Consider the following 17,447-nt stretch of genomic DNA (forward strand, 5'->3'; position numbering starts at 1 on the left):
GGCCACCGTATAAAGGGAGTTTCTTTAAAATGGTTGTAATTCTTATATGGTTAATGTTTTAATATGGTCAATGGTTAATATTTTTGGAAAAACTGTGTGTCACTGTCCCAAACATACATGGAAGTGTGAGTGTATTTGAGTGTATTTCATCTTCTGTGGAAACATGAGAATAACTTTTCTATCAGAATAACTTTTCTCCAGTGTAAGAAGTGTCCGTGAACGCTCCTCGGTCCTCCTCTCTTTGCCGCTTTAACTAATGGGTGCGGGGTTACTTTAGGGCACTCCGTTCATCTCAGTTTGCGGGAGGAGTCTATCAAATCCAGCCACACCATTGGCTTGGTCCTCAGGGTGCACAAACGTGTGTGGAGTCACCGAAGAAGGCTTTCAAGTGCGGACAAAAAAACAGAACCGATGAGGACAAGCACCTGCGGGTTTAGAGTTTGTTCTGGGGAAGAATGACGAACACGGTAAGAGACATTTAAACGCATCACTAGTTTGTTGTCATTCTGCAAAAACTTGACGCGCGTTCGAGCTCAAACCCGTTAAAAGTTAATAAAGACCATAAATTATAAAGAACAGGAAAACCTGAGCCTGGCAGAGCAGAAGTGTTGATGTATTATCAGTGTTTTTGTTGGTCTGAACCGGTGCACACACTCATCTGTCCGGTAAAGTGGGGCGCATTAAACTGCACACACTTTGACCTACTTTGAAACATTGAGGGATGTTGTTTCCAGAAGCTTTGGGTGGTCATTGTAGTGCACACACTGTCTCCAATGTGTTGTTTTCTGTCTTTAAATGGAGAAAACTCCTCCTAATCCCTTTGGATCTGTAAAAACTTTACATGTTGAAGAGAAAAAAATAGAGCAACAATAAATAAATTCATCTTCTTAGTTCCTGAAATGTTTTTTTTTTTTGTTGTTGTTGTTTATTGCAGTTTCACTTTTGTTTTGGGAGTGCACTCATAGTCATATATCCTCCTGAGACCCAGCAATGCATTTTTGTCCTCTGTGGGGACAAAAGTTTGACACTTTTACTTAAAAAAAAAAAAAAAAAAAAAAAAAAAAAAAAAGCTGTCTATTGCAAAGGACATTCCATTAATAAATAAATAAATAAATGAAAATAATTTTTAAAAAAGTATCTGAAACCACTGTTGCATTATGCAGTTTCCAATCAATACAATTGTTAAATGTAAAAAAAAAAAAAAAACTAAAATGTTCACTTTCCTGGGTCTCAGGGGGATGTGTCTCCTTATATTCTGAAGAATCATCTAGTTTATAGTATTTTAATTTTTATTTATTTACAGCATTAGTTTTACTTTTTCATGTATTTTAAGTAACTGGAAAAGGAAGGCTTAAAATGGTAAATGGACTGAACTTATACAGCGCATTTTCTACACCTTCATGGTGCCCAAAGCGCTTTACAATTCCTCACATTCACCCATTCACACACACACTCATACACCAGCGGGTGGCTGCTGCCATGCAAGGTGCTGCCTGGCCCTACTGGGAGCGATTTAGGGTTCAGTGTCTTGCCCAAGGACACTTCGACATGTGGACAGTCGGGGCCAGGATTCGAACCGCCAACCCTTTGGTCAAAACCACTGCTCATATTATTCATTGTACAACCAAAATTGCAAAAAATCTGTATAAAATGCAAATAAAAACAGAATGCAGTGACTTGCAAATCATATAAACCAATATTTTATACCCAGACAAATTACCAACGTATTGCCAAATAACACATTATTATTTTAATAACCTTTATTTAACCCATAAAGACCCAGTGCTACTATTATGTCCGTTCCCAAATTAATTTTGTGTGTCCATCCACTGTCGTTGATCCAACTCCATGGATTTTACTGTTGTATCAATGTTGTAGAAGATGACAGTGTTTCCATGGTAACTACAGCGCCTCTGAACGTCCAAATGGGTCATATCTGATGACCATGAAAAGATGACAAACTGTATTTTACCTGCATTGTTGCTGCCCCCGCTGCCACACCTCCCCAACATAGCACTGTGGCCACTATTTTTTTTTTTTTTTTTTAATTTAGTTGCAAAATATTTCTCCAGTTCTTTCTTTTTAGTATCACTCACTCTTACAGCTTTTTGTTGCCTCCATCGCAACTTTTTGCAGACTTGCTAATGCCATCAAATTTAAAAAAATTTTTCCTTCCTATGGTGTATTTTTTTTAAAGGTTTAAACAGTTGATATATTTTCGATGTTCTATTATGAAAAAACTATAAGTTTATGAGACTTCTACATCACAAAAACCATTACATTATGTTTCAGTTTACATTTTATAAAACATTTTTTTTAACTGTAGTTGTAGTTGCATCATGTTTTCACTGCCAGGTTCAGTTTTTGTAGTAAAACCCTGATGATGACTGTGTTTCCTGTTCTTTTCACATTATAATGGTTGTGTCCTTCAGTATAGGGAGTCTGACAGGCTATGCTTAGAAAATGAGGAGTTTGTGGATATTTTGGAAGAGAGGAGGCACAGCAGTGACCTTGGCCATGCCTTCAGGACCTTTAGCCCCCACCCTTACAAAGGAGCACCACCCTGCTCCGCTGGTGAGCTCAGCAAAACAGTGTTGGACTCCCAGCATCTGCGCTACGTAACCAAGGAGGTGAGTGGGTACGATGTGAAAAGAAGTACAGAAGAATGTGTCAAATGTTGTGTCATCAACTTGAGTTCTCCCATAGATCGCCACGGAGACAGGTGCATCAGTGGACGAAGTAAAAGATGATGCTCGGGTGATTTTGGAGGAAATGTCGCAGAACCTGCAGCTGGGTTTTATCAGGCTGATGGGATATACTCTCACCAAGGTGTTCAAGAGGCTTTTCACCAGCATTTATGTCAACATGGAAGGACTCAGTATGGTGAGAAATATACGGTGGCCCTGAGGGGCAAACCACAACGACAAATCATAAAGCACACAAGAAAAAAAAACACACACCAAAAAAGAAAATCACACAAACAACCACACACACACACATACACACACACAATAAAAGAAAATCACACAAACAAGAAAAAAATACATAAAATAAAAAGAAAATCAAAATTGTTTGTGTGATTTTCTTTTTCTTATGTGTGTTTTTTTTTTTCTTGTTTGTGTGATTTTCTTTTTGTTTTGTGTAGTTTTTTTTGTTTGTGTTATTTTATTTTTCTTATGTGTGTTTTTTTTTTTTTTTTTTGATTGCGTGATTTTCTTTTTCTTGTATGTGTTTTTTTTTTCTTGTTTGCATGATTTTCTTTTTCCTATGTGTTTTTTTCTTGTTTGTGTGATTTTCTTCTTGTTGTGTGTGCTTTTTTTTTTTTTGCATGATTTTCTTTTTCTTGTGTCTTTTCTTCTTGTTTGCCTGATTTTTCTTTTTCTTGTGTGTGTTTTTTTCTTGTTTGCCTGATTTTTTTTTTCTTTTTTTCATGTGCATTTTTTTTCTTGCTTGTGTGATTATTTTTTTTCTTGGGTGTGTTTTTCTTGTTTGCATGATTTTCTTTCTCTTGTGTGTGTTTTTTTTTTTCTTGTGTGCCTTTCTTTTTCTTGTGTGCTTCGCGATTTGTCGTTGTGGTTTGCCCTTCAGGGCCGCTGTAGAATTACCAAAAAAAATGAACCTTTTTTTTCAACTTGGCTCAACGTTGTCTCAGACTAAAGGTCATTCTGTTGTGTCTCAGCTCCAACAAGCCGTTCAGGACAGCCCTGTCATCCTGATGCCCAATCACAGGAGCTATGTGGACTTCCTGATTATCTCCTATGTCCTGTTCACATATGACATCCCTATACCTGTTATTGCTGCAGGAATTCGCAAGTATCTATTTAATTCACACAAATATCTTAAACATGACTTAATTTGCTGTTCCATTTCTTTTCACATGCATACTCTTACTTGCCTCTTCGCTCCTCCTCTGTAAAGCTCTTGCAGGGATGAAGATTGTAGGAGAGATACTGCGTCGTTCTGGAGCTTTCTTTATCCGACGTGCTATTGGCTCCGATAAACTTTACTGGGCGGTTCTGTCAGAATATGTCAGAACCATTGTTAGGGTGAGACACGATGATCCACAGCTCCAGCCATAAAAAATGTGTCAGTGTTTTTATTGTTGACTGTTCTAATCTGTTATCATTTGTTTTTCTGTAGATGGGATTTGCCCCTCTGGAGTTTTATGTGGAAGGTTTGCGGAGTCGGACGTTAAAGTCTCTGACACCTAAACTGGGTAGGTGTACACATCAAAAAAAATTAAAAATAAAAAAATAATAATAATAATAAATACATCACACTTATATTGTGCTTTTTTGGACACTCAAAGACGCTTCACAAACACGCAAAACAAAACGAAAAGAGAGAGAAAAAAAAAGAGGCTCAAAAAAATGCAAGTTTGAACAGGTGAGTTTTGAGTAGTGATTTGAAGTTTTGTATTGAGTCTGAGTTTCTGAGGTTTGTGGGATCAAACTCAATAGTAACCCTGTGCAAAGCAAAAGACATGCTAAATCACAAAGGGTTATATTTAATTTACTGCTCACCGATACTTCCTGATTGAACTTACTGTGTTGAATTATGGGGATCTACTTTTGAAACCACAACTGATAAAATTGTTTTACAACAAAAACAACCCCTACATATCATAAATAAAGTGGGATATTATGATCATGCTAATCCATTATTTTTAAATTCTCATGTTTTGACGGTTAGAGATTTGGTTTATTATAGAACAATGCAAATCATGTTTAAAACAAAAAAGCAAAACACTACTGGATTGTGTGGAAAAGTTTTTTATAGTGTCTGAAAGTAAATATGAGTTAAGAGATGGATACAAATTTATGTTACAAAAAGCTAAAAAAAGAGTTAAAAGAAGATGTATTTCTTTTAAAGGGGTTCAACTGGAATAGTGCGAATTTAAAACTTAAGCAACATACTTCTATAGTTATGTTCAAAAAAGCTTTGTATGCATCTATATTTGAGAGTTATGGCTGTAATTGAAAAAAAAAAATTCTATATATATATATATCATCAAATTTCAAATCAAATTTTATTTATATAGTCCCAAATCATAACAAAAGTTATCTCATGACACTTTACATATAGAATTGGTCAAAACCAGACTCTAAGCCAATTTACAGAAACAAATATATGTGTGTATATATAGTTTTTTTTTCTACTTGACACCATGTATTGTGTAGCTTTAGCTGTAAAGTAGGCGGGCATTAATAAGCTTTGTTTCTGCCTGAGCCTTTGTCAGTTAAATTGTATTATTTCTCTCTTCTTCTGTTGTTTTGAAATGCATATATGACTGAAAACTAACTAACTAACTAATTAACTAACATGTGTTGTGACATTTGCTGCCTGAAGGTCATAATAATAATAATAATAATAATAATAATAATAATAATAATACATGGTTCCCGCAGCATCTTAAAAAGTCATAAAAGTCTTGAATATACAAATCTGCATTTAATACCTTAAAAAGTATTAAATTTCATATGGTAGGACTTAAGTTATGCTGCTATAAACTTGTTCGCTGCATTGTGTTTTAAATGTGTCTGTTAAATGTCCAAGCTGCAAAGAAAGTAACATTAGTCTACTCAGTTCCACCCGTTCCAACCCAACAATTTATATTGAAATTAGGGACCAATTACAATGGGTTACAAAAAAATGTTTTTTGCAAGTTGTCCAGGTTTTTTCAACTGAATTAGGACCATTTTGCACCGCTAAATCCAAAAATGACATCTGTTTTTCTCAATCAGGTCAGGTTGATTTTGAAAAATTTGATCTTCTCACAAAATTGATTACATTTTTGTGACTTTATCAGTTGATTTTTTATATAGTTCTCACCCAAAATAGGTTTTAAGAGAAAAAAAAATCATTTTCTAACAGGATTCCTGTTAGGTACAATGGTGTATTCACCGCAGATGTAGCAGAATACGTCAGGCTTATTTTTGCAAGATCTTCTAGTCAAAGCCATTTCATTCACCTGTAATATTAAAAAAAACATTAATCATAAATTGGCAAAAGTAAAATCTTCAGAACTTGTTTATTGCAAGAAATATGAAAGAATTTTGTATCATATGATGTGAAAATGCCCATAAATGTAAGCAAAAATGTTAAAAAGCCAATATGTAGCATAGTTCAGAAAGTTGACCTGATTGAGCAAAATTAGTGTGATTTTTGGATTCAGCACACCAAAATTATCCTAAATCAGCTAAAAAAAACAAAACAATAAATTTGTTGTTAACCAGTGTTATCACTAACTTTGCAGCCCCTGATAAGAAATGACTCGGAACAGTGGGAATCAAGGCACTGGAGTAAATAAATAAACACATTTTCACCAGTATGGCTGTGAAATAGGCATTAAATTCTGTTCTAAGTGTCTTAAAAAGGTCTTAAAAAGTCTGAAATTTAACTTGTGGAAACCTGTAGGAACCCTGTATCATGGTGGCCCAGAGGTGCAACAGGCCACCTGGGCCACCGAACTGTATATACCACTTATCGCAGAAAGAATTCACAAATTGCTTTACAATAAAATGAGAAGTAAAATGCATAGGCAAAGAAAAAACAAAACACACAACTACAGACACAAGCATAAAAACATCAAACCCACCTCTGACTAAAAGTCTGTCAAAACAAGTAGATGTTTAGTTGCTTTTTAAAAGACTCAGTAGCGTTTGTTAGACGTTAAATAACACCACACCTGTACTCTTTATTCTTTATTCTGCTAAAAATGGACAACACATTATTTGTAGTTTTTGAGGGTTTACAGACCTGTGCATGTATGCTTCTGTTTTCCCTGTGTCTGCAGGTATGATGCACATGGTGTTAGAGCCCTACTTTAAAGGCGAAGTATACGACATCACTCTGGTGCCCATAAGCATCAGCTACGACCGAGTACTGGAGGAGTCGCTGCTCGCCCATGAGTTACTGGGCGTTCCCAAGCCAAAAGAAAGCACCACGGTACCTACCAGTCACATTGCTCGCTTCAGTAACGCACTTATTCCAACATCAAACCTGCTCCTCTGGGAAGACATGCAATTAAAGACTGTTTTTCACCTTCTAGTAATGGGTCAATATCCTCCTGAGACCCAGCAGTGCATTTTTGTCCTCTGTAAGGGACAAGAGTTACACAGTTTTATTGCCAAAAAAAAAAAAAAAAAAAACGCTATCCAAGGCAAAGGACAGTCCAAAAAATTTTTAAAATGCATCTGAAAAAACTGTTGCATTGTGCTGTTTTAAAAAAAAAAAGAAGCAAGTATTTAATGTAAAAAAAGCCAAAACTTGTACTTTCCTGGGTCTCTGGAGGATATGTAAAGAACCAACCTCACTCTTCACATTTTCCAACTTTTACTTTATAAATATACTTTTTTTTTTTTTTTTTCATATTTTTATTGATGTGTATGCAAGAAAATGAAAGGTACAGGCCAACACCATGGCACACCAATGTCAACATTAACCAAGTTTGTAAACACCATTACTTTCAGATTTGCATATTTTTTTTAGGAACAAATAACAATGAAACCAGACAAACAATACAATGAAAAGAATACTAAGACATAGTCTGAATAAAATAATTAAACTGGTGACATAAACATAAAAAAAAGTAAGTAATAAAGGGGGGGAAAAAAGGGAGGGGGAAGGGAATTACATTGTCTCAAAAAAAAATCCATAATCGGTTGGCATTTATTGTAGAATTTGTTCAAGTTTCCTCATTTTGAATATCTAATTTTCTCTACTTGTAAAAAAGACATTACCTCATTAATCCATTGTGTACTGGAAGGGGCTATTGTAGATTTCCTATTAAGGAGGAGGTGGTGTTTAGCAGTCAGGGAGGTAAAAGCTATTACTTCTAACTCTATTGCAGAGTATTGGGTATACTCATCCGGGAGACCAAAAATAGCAATGTGTGGTGAAATGTCAGTGGTTTCTGAAAATCCCTTGGACGTGGTGTTGAAAAAAATTAGCCAAAAATTTGTCAGGGCTGGACAAGAAAAAAGACATGTGAGATTGCAGGGTGAGCCTCCACATCTGTCACAGATATCTACTGTATTTGGGAAAGTCTGAGCCAGCCTTGTCTTTGAATAAATATACATTTTTTATGTGCAAATAGTAGACATATATCTGATATTGTCATCCTTAAACACTCGTAACTATTTCCTTTGCTTTGCTCTTTCTCTGCAGGGTTTACTGAAGGCTAGCAGAGTGCTGCAAGAAAATTATGGCAGCATGCACGTGAACTTTGGACGTCCGGTGTCAGTCAGGCAGCTGTGTCAGGGCAAGATAAACCGCTGCCAATACAACCTCATACCAAGGTCCGACTCACTAGGAACACTTCATATTCACCATCAACTAGCTGCTTATTAGCACTTTGAGATTTTTAGACAAAAAATGTAAAGTGCATTATAAATAAAAATTATTATTATTATTATTATTATTATTATTATTATTATTATAATCATATACACAAGTAGAATACTGGCATCCATACTCTCCTTATTACTATTTATTGATTGTAAGTTGCTGAATTATGATCCGAATCCTAATGAGATGGAATTACACAAGTCTTTCATTAGTCGTTATTTGTTCTAATGACTGAGTGACACACACACACACACACTAATGATTCAATCTTCCAGTGCCTTTTCTTTCACCCATAAAGACCCAAATATCCATTTCCAACCAAAAGTATCTGTTTATTTAAAATATTTAATAACTGTTGATCTACTAATCCTATCAATACATGTAAATAATTCAGGTAAAATGCAGTTTGTCTTCCTTTTATGGTCATCAGATATGACCCATTTAGACGTTCAGAGGCTTTGTTTGAATGTTATCTTCTGCAATATTGATCCACCAGTAAAACCCATGGAGTCTGACTAATGATTGACTAATGAAAGTGGTGGTAGACACTTGTTTTTATGTTTAGTAAATGATATATTTTCTTTAAAAAGTCAATTATCCTCATTTTTTTCATGATTTGATCTAATAACCTTTGAATTTACTCTGAGCTTTAATGACCATCAATGTAATGATTAAATTAAATATGGGAAAATACCCGATTTTCACTGATAAATGCAAATTGCAGACGATAATATTATAGTAAATGGTGATGAATCACTTGGGAAAGAAAAAAAATAATTTGGAAGTTGTGGGTCTTTCTTCCTGCAGCAAAATCATTGTTGACCAGTGCTATTAATCTACAAGTGAATTAGTTATGAGTAAGAGCTCAATGAGGAACATATTCTGTTATTTAGACACAGACAGGTACTTGCATATCATATATACAGTATGTGCAAACACACCTGTACATATAGTGATTTAGACTCTATTAACCCTCTGATATCCCGTCCAGTAAGGCCCTTACTAAGCACCAAGTGTGCGTTTTTGGCACACTTGTAGAATAATGTCAAAAAATTTTTCATTCAGTTTGTTTTTAATTCTTTTACACTTTTTTCTTTTTCATCAAATTCAGCCGTAAATAAAAATACCAAATACTCAATAACTGTCACATTTTTTAACCCTTTAAATGCATTGTTTGTAATGTAAACAAACCATTTTTTTGGATGCAAACCCCCCCCCCCCCCCCCCCCCAATTTTTTTTTTTTTTTCAATATACTACATAAAAATTGGATCACACATAATTTGATTTTTTCATCCTGGCATACGTCAATGATTAACTCCAACATCAGTTAATTTGCATTATTATTTTTGGCACTTGGTCAAATGTTCAAAAATACTAGCATTTGTCACCAAGTGTGCGTAAAATGCACACTTATAAATCAAACTATTAAATATTATATATTGATTTATTTTTCTGCTCTAATTTGATTTTATTTTTGTAAATCAAGGTCAGCCCTAATCATACATATCAAATGGAAGAAATAGTGCGTTTTAGGCACACTTGGGAGACAGATGCTGGTCTTCTAATTTTCTTTTGTTTACAATGTGCACATTTTAGTTGTGGGCCAGAATTTTAAAGATCATGCAAAAATGAACAACTTTTGAATTCTAACCTTATTTAAATTGTGAAAAGTAATATGAAGTTTTTTAACACGAAGTGCAAAGTGTGCCTAAAAGGCGCACCCGGATACCGGAGGGTTAACAGACCAGAGTCATTGAACAACGATGTGTGTTGGTGTGTGAACATGTGTGTGCTCTCATTTGTAAGGTTCTTTGTCTTTGTTAATGTGTGCACTTATTTCTCTTTCATATGTGTGTGCACTGTAACTGTACATTTACATTCACTTACCATATTTACTTATCATATTTATTAAGCGATATGAGGATTAGATATTACTACACTGTGAGGCCAACACTGAGCAAGCTACATTATATAAAGATCTTAATTCACATAGAACTTCTTTACTCCTTGTCAGAATGCAGTAATTAGGAGATTATTTAGAGACAATTGTTGGTTAATGGCCTACTTATATAATATGGGTTATGCAGAGTAAGGCACTGTATAAAGACTAATAAAGAGCCAGTCTCCATTAATATGTATGCTGTGTCCACATCATTTTAGTTCAGGGGCCACATGCAGCCCAAGTCGATCTCAAGATGACCAAACCAGTAAAATACTACCATGATAAATCTAGACCTAATGACAACTCCAAATTTTTCTCTTTGTTTTAGTGTAAAAAAGTATATGTTAACATTTACAAACTATCCTTTCACAAAAAATGTGAATATGCTGTTGTTGTCTACTTTGTCTTATTGTTTACTTTATTGTGTGTTCATTTGTGTTGTCTTTGAGAATTTATGTATGTATGTACTTATTTATTTACTTTTCTGGTATGTCAATATGGGTGTATGTATGTGTATGTGAGGATGATAAGTGAAGTTAATTACTCACAAGAGGTCTGAGGGACTTGGTTTTTCATATATTATGCTGATAGAAGCTAAAGGAGAAGGGGTGGGATTACATAAATTATTCTTCCTCCCACTCCTTTTTGAATGTGCAAATGAAGTCATACTTTGCTTCATGTATATGTATAAGTTGTTTTTTTTTTCCATGATTTTTTTACTATCTGTTTTATTTCTAAAGACTAAGTAATATTACTTTGTTTTGTTGCATATTTGACATAAACTAAACTTAAAAACAAAACATTAACTTATATGAACAACCTGAAATTTCTTAAGAGAAGCAAGTGCAATTTTAACAGTATTCTGCCTGTTAGGAAATGTTTTGTGTATGTGTAGATCCACTGTCATCTGTAAATTATAATGCACGTGTGTAATTAATAAACTGAGGCAGAATATTGTTAAAATTGCACTTGCATTTCTTAAGAAAATTCAGGTTGTTCATGTTATACATAACTTTTTGTAGAAATAAACATTTTCATAATGTAATTTAACATTTTTTTCACTCTAAAACATTGAGAAAAGGTCAGACTTGTTATTTTTTTAGGTTTTTGTGTTACTACTTTACTGGTCCGGCCCGCTTCAGATCATATTGAGCCATATGTGACTGAATGAGTTTGACACCCCTGCCTTGAAAAACCTTATCAGTGTATTTATTGCATATACATTGAGTTCACTGTGATGTAGTCTGTGTCTCATCCCTTACGTCCGTCCACAGGGACCTGCCTCAGGGCCCCAGTGCAGAGGTCCAGGCCTGTGTGAGCTGGATCGCCCACCTGGTGGTCCGACTGCAGGAGCAGGGCTCCTTCATAAGCCCCTGGTCCCTCATGGCCTGCCTGTTCCTTCAGGCTCCTGCCTCCGCCTTAACAGAACAGGGTCTCCCGTGGCAACAGCTCACAGAGAAAACCCTTTGGCTCAAGAAGCTGGCTCTGAGCTTTGGAGCTCGTCTGCACTGGCCAGGTGGGTAAGAAGAGAGATGGACTGGAGAGATCGGCCTCATAAATTACATTCACATTTGACTAAATTTAGTGCAAAGCAGCTGCTTCAAGCTGTAGCACATGATAGGGTATCTGAATAATGTAAAATCCTCCTTACAGTACAGCTTTGTTCAGGAATTTATTAAGCTGAAGATTAAGGTCACATTCCTTAAATGACCAGTAGGTGGCGTTTTGATATTGTATTATAGCTAAAGTAGTCAAAATAAATACTAAAAGAAGATGTAGATGGATACACACAGAATCCAGTGGAATGAAAGTAGGATAAAAGCACTAAACAAGGCATAAAATAAGAAGAAATTATAGTAATAATATTAAGCAATAGATTTGGTTGAACTGATTTATAAGCAAAATGTTTCTGGAATAAAAGTAGAAAAACTTTACAAAATATGGGTCACCAATAAATAAAAATTAAGTAAAAAATGCCAGTTGTTTATAGTTTTTAAATACAGTTCTGGGTCAAAATATGAAATTCTATAAATTAATGAGTGAGAGAAAACTTTACCTCTACTACAAACACTGTCTGTACTTTAGAATACATTCGCCTCTCAGATTGCATTGAGTCTATTAATTAGAAATGCATTAGCTCACAGGTGTCAAACATGTGGCCCAGGGGCCAAATCTGGCCCACCAAACGTTTACTCTAACCCCTGGGATGAATTTATGAAATGCAAAAATTACACGAAGATATTAACAAACATTTTAGTTCAGATTCTACATTCAGACCAATTCAGTCTCATAATAGCCTGTAAACACTCACACCTCCAGTTTTGCTCTTTGTAAGTGTGAATGTTTTCATGTATTTACACTAAAACAAAGTATAATTTCACAAAAACTCTGAATAACCTGAACAAAAATGAACAACCTGAAATGTCTTCAGAGAAGTGCAGTTTTAATAATATTCCACCTGTTACTAAATATTTTGTGTATCTGTAGATCACTGTGATCTGTAAGTTATAATGTACATGTGGAAATGATAAACTGAGGCAGAATAGTGTCAAAATTACAATTTTTTTTATGTTTGTTCATGTTATTCACATTGTTTGAAAGGATAGTTTGTAGATGTAAACATTTTCATTATGTACTTTTACTTTTTTCACCGTAAAACATAGAGAAAAGTTTGGAGTTGACATTATTTATATATTATGTTTTATTTTATTATTTTACTGTTTTACTGTTTTATGAGTTTGACACCCCTGCATTAGATAAATATTACCTATTGTTATACCTATAGTGCTTATGGGAAACATTACTAATGAGCACTTTAATCATGTGTTTTCCAAGTCATCCTGTCAAAGAATGTGAAATACAGTATGTTTTATCACTGAAGCAGATCATACCAGCCTTATTAGATATACAGCATCACAGATAATAATTTAAAAAAAAAAAAGTTCTAAAGGGTGATTTAAGTCCAAATAAAGTAGTATCTTACCTGATCTCAACAGGACCCTGGCTTTAAATTTATATTTTTATGTATTTGTGATTAGAGTTTTTGACATATTTGTTAGTCAGATAGTTAGTTTTAAGTTATTGTTTAGGTAGTTTGTAATTAACTAGTGTTTAAGTTCACTTGTAAAGACCTCTTTGACCCTTTGTGAAGTAGATCAGACAGATTAGATGAATCTGAGTTGGCACAAGTGTTCACATTCACTTAGGAGATGTTCAGTGGATTAATGCACTTTAAGTAACTTATCCTGAGAAGACCCCAGTGAACTGCCTGGGCCTATGTACGTCTCCAAATACACACACACTGTATGTACGAACCGTTTTGAAGTCTGACATTGAGTTTCAGAGCTAAGACAGTCTCCATGTTGTGTTTCTGCAGGACAAACTCCTGACGCAGACGTGTTGTCCTCCACCATCGCTCTTCATCGTTCTGTAATTTACCGTAAATCTGGGCGTGTCTTCCTGCTTTTGGAGGACGAGCCTGCGAGGAAGCGTCCAATCAGCGCAGTGGACGGCGTGAACAGGACGGCGGCGGCGGTGCTGATGCTGGCCTCCTATAGGAATCAATCGCTGCATGTTTTTATTCGTCCGGCATTGCTCGCAACCGCCGTACGCATCACAAAGAGCACACGGAGAGGTCAGTGTACACAAGAATACACACTACACACACACACACTTGTTTACTTGTGCTTCATTGTGATCTGCTTTATTACAGATGAGCTCTTCGTCTTCTTCTGCTTCCTACAGGACATCTTCTCCAATGAATTTATCTTTATTCCTGGAAAATCATCTCAGGTAACATCTCATCAAGCAGAATTGTTCCTTCAAACGTCTCAGGTCAAAGGTCATGATTGTCCTATTACACTGCAAAAATCTAAATCTTACCAAATGTATTTTTCTCATTTCTAGTCAAAATATTTCATCACACGTAAAATAAGACATAATCACCTAAAGAGTAACTTTTCGGTGAGATGTAAGAACTTATTTTTAGACAATAGAAAATCTTTTTTCAAGAAATCTTCCAAGGATAATTTTTACTTGTTCCACTGGCAGATTTTTTTTGCTTAATTCAAGATTTTTTGTGCGTAATTCAAACAAAACGTGAAAATTATCTGGGGAAGATTTCCTGAAATAAGGTTTTCAAGATCTATTGCCTAAAAACAAGTTCTTATATCTCACTGAAAAATTACTCATTAGGTGATTATGTTTTATTTTAAGTGTGATGAGATATTTTGACTAGAAATGAGAAAACTACACTTGGTAAGATTTAGATTTTTGTCGTGTAGGTCACATGTTCAACTCCATGTCAGAGTAGAGGAACCATATGAACACTAGAACAACTTGAGCTTGAAAATTCTCTCCAATGTGCTTTTATGATAAGATTATAATTGAAGACAGACTTGATTTAGTGTGTAAGAATACTATTAGATCTGATGCTTCTCATTTAAGCATTTTAAAGCCGCCCAGTAAAATCAATACATGATTTTCTCTTTACAGATGGTCACCGATGAGTGTGTACCACTGCTGTCACATCTTAAATCCAGTGTTTGTTATTAATATCACGTTTCTGTTCATATGTTAGGACTTCGAGGAGGCTTGTTTCCTTTTGAAGGAGTGTGGAGGCATCTGTGTCGGTCAAGAGGAAGTGACAGAGGCAGAGGCAGGACTGGAGGTGTTATCCTTCTTGTGTGCACTCCTACAGCCCTTCATCGACTCCTATCAGGTGATTCTAGTTTTGCCTCCTTCGATAAGACACACCTTAAACAACACACTGAGATGTGGGTCAGTGGAGAGTTCAGCAGGTTCCCTCAGATCAGCTGAGTCCACATACAGTATCTCCTGTTAAAGGTTTTCATTTAGTGCTTAAATGTCTGAAATGTGGGTAGTAACTAAAAAAAGCACTTCAACACTTTTGACTTTAGATTTCTAACTTAAAATGATTTCTGTTATGTTAAAGCTAGCATCTGTATTATAAAAGCCAAGTGGCTTCTATGTGCATGTATGTGTGTCTTGGTACTCACACAAAATCCTGAAAGAGCTGGCTGCTACAGTTTAACATGCGTTTGTATTTTTGGTCAAGGAACAGACGAGCGAAAACGTCAAGTTGATAGGACCAGTATTTTGGGAGATATTACTAATTTTGGAATACAATAGCCTTAAAATCACATCGTTATACCGCGAATGCTTTGGCGGTGACTGCTGGACAAATACAATACAGCATGCACAAATACACAGCAGCATGAAAACAACGCTCTAGTTGAAATATACTACAGTATATCGAAAACTTTTACTGTTTTCATGTGCTCAGACATTACTGAATTCTAGGGTTGTCTGGGAACATTAATTCTGCATGACAGTGACATGTGATGCACTATGTATTTGTACTATTTTTTTTTTTTTTTTTTTTTAACGTGTTTGTTCTTTTTATGCTATTCTTATCTTATTACTGGGACCTGAGTCCACATTTCATTCTTCATGTGCTACACTGAATGAATGAAAATAAATGAACCTTGAATAAACTGTTTACATTTGCAAACACTGACATGAACATAAACAGCATTTTGTATCAATAAAATTTCCAAATCACTGCTTTAAAATCTAGTCTTTCGCAGCTCCATCACATTCCCTGTAGTTCACACAAGTTAGAAACATAGAAAGTTTCTTGTCAGTTAATTTACAGTTAAAATACATTTTGAAAAGGTAAAATAGTGTTTTTATTTCCAGGTGATTTTCAGCTTCCTTTATGAGCTGGAAGCTCATGTCTTCTCAGAAAAAGAGTTTGTACCTGCTGTTCGCAGCTTTGCTACAAAGCTCATCCTCTCAGGTAACAGACACAAATCACTGACTCAGTTTCTGTTTTTAAATCCTCTCTTAAACTCAGTGTGAGAGGTTGGCTTTTATTGATTTTACTTGTTTTAATATACAATTACTTTTATTGTTTTTATTAATATTTTTATGCGTTTTGTTTGTTATTATATCTGTGTACAGCACTTTGGCCAACTGTGTTGTTTTTAAAGGTCTTTATAAATAAAGTCGATTTGATTTGAAGAATCTGTCAGACACTTAAAAGTGGATCATCTCCTCATTTACAGGTGACCTCCACACTTATGAAGCCCTTTCATCTGATACACAAAAAAACATTTTGTCTGCAGTGCGAAGACTCGGGGCTGTGACAAAGTTGAGGGTGTGAGTAATGAGATTAGCCCCCGCAAATCTGTTTGGCTTTAAGCTCATTTTCTGTTGTGGTTGAGAAGCTGTCTGTATGTCTGATGCCAGATTTGCTCACTGTCATCTTTTCTCATCACAGATCTGAGCAGAACGAATACAAAGTGAACAAAGGAGCTGTCAGGCAAATTGAAAATATTCTCTGTAAGTTTTTTGCATATGTTTTATGTCTGCTGTTTTTTTTTTCACCTTTGATTTAAGTCCTCGCTCTGTGCTTCAGATTTAGTTTGCCCTTGCTTGTGTTTACCACACCAACTGCACCCTGAGGGATTTTTCCTCTCTCTTCTCACTATAGCTGGGAAAATCCCTCCCCAGATGCTCCAGACAGCACCTGACGCCAGGCTTTAGTCTCCGTTGGAACAGATCCATCCTCCGCATCAGCCCACAGTCCTGCTTACCCTGACTTGACCCCTCCTCCTTTTCCTGCTCTTCCTACTGTGTCCTTAACCAACCATTAGTAGAACTGCGGTACTTTACCTCTGCTCTCTGAGATCTCAGACAACATACTTTATCCTGGATGTTAACGGCCAGATTTAACCTGGCTGAGCTCCACTCTTGGATGTTCACTACCTCCTCCTTTGTGTCGGTCCATCTCATCCACATAGATCTGTGAGAGCTCAGGCTGCCTGACATGGAAATCTAAAGATGGCAGTATTGATAATCAGAATAACCTATTTTGATCATTCATTTTGCAACTGATGAGAAGTTTCAAGCTAAAGAAACATGATTTAGATTAAATAGAGTACCTTCCTAGTCTGATGACTGATACAGCAGTGAGCTTTAGCTGAAGTATTATCAGTATGTCCTAGTTTTAATGTGAAATGAAAAGGCCGACAAGGCATTTGCAATTGCTTAGATCACAGGTGTCAAACATGCGGCCTGGGGGCCAAATCCGTCCCACCAAAGGATCCAGTCCAGCCTCTGGGATGAATT

The 17,447-nt window shown here is 35.6% G+C and overlaps 1 protein-coding gene across 2 annotated transcripts; it reads left to right on the plus strand.

The window, feature by feature from the left end:
• The first annotated feature begins 335 nt into the window (after positions 1–335).
• Positions 336–17,232, plus strand: gnpat2 (glyceronephosphate O-acyltransferase 2). 2 transcript variants are annotated; one of them, XM_030128982.1, is made up of 16 exons: positions 336–467; positions 2,433–2,630; positions 2,707–2,883; positions 3,680–3,809; positions 3,919–4,046; positions 4,141–4,216; positions 6,797–6,948; positions 8,170–8,300; positions 11,567–11,808; positions 13,669–13,926; positions 14,005–14,084; positions 14,872–15,012; positions 16,014–16,113; positions 16,382–16,475; positions 16,597–16,658; positions 16,810–17,232. In XM_030128982.1, exons 1-16 carry the CDS (start codon positions 456–458, stop codon positions 16,860–16,862), a joined length of 2,034 nt encoding a protein of 677 aa, XP_029984842.1. In that variant the 5' UTR covers positions 336–455; the 3' UTR covers positions 16,863–17,232. The 2 variants fall into 2 exon arrangements, with proteins under 2 accessions (XP_029984842.1, XP_029984843.1); XM_030128983.1 differs by having other exon boundaries at positions 366–467; positions 2,438–2,630.
• The last annotated feature ends 215 nt before the right edge of the window (positions 17,233–17,447 follow it).

The sequence above is a fragment of the Sphaeramia orbicularis genome, chromosome 24 (genome assembly GCF_902148855.1).
Source record: "Sphaeramia orbicularis chromosome 24, fSphaOr1.1, whole genome shotgun sequence".
NCBI lineage: Eukaryota > Metazoa > Chordata > Actinopteri > Kurtiformes > Apogonidae > Sphaeramia > Sphaeramia orbicularis.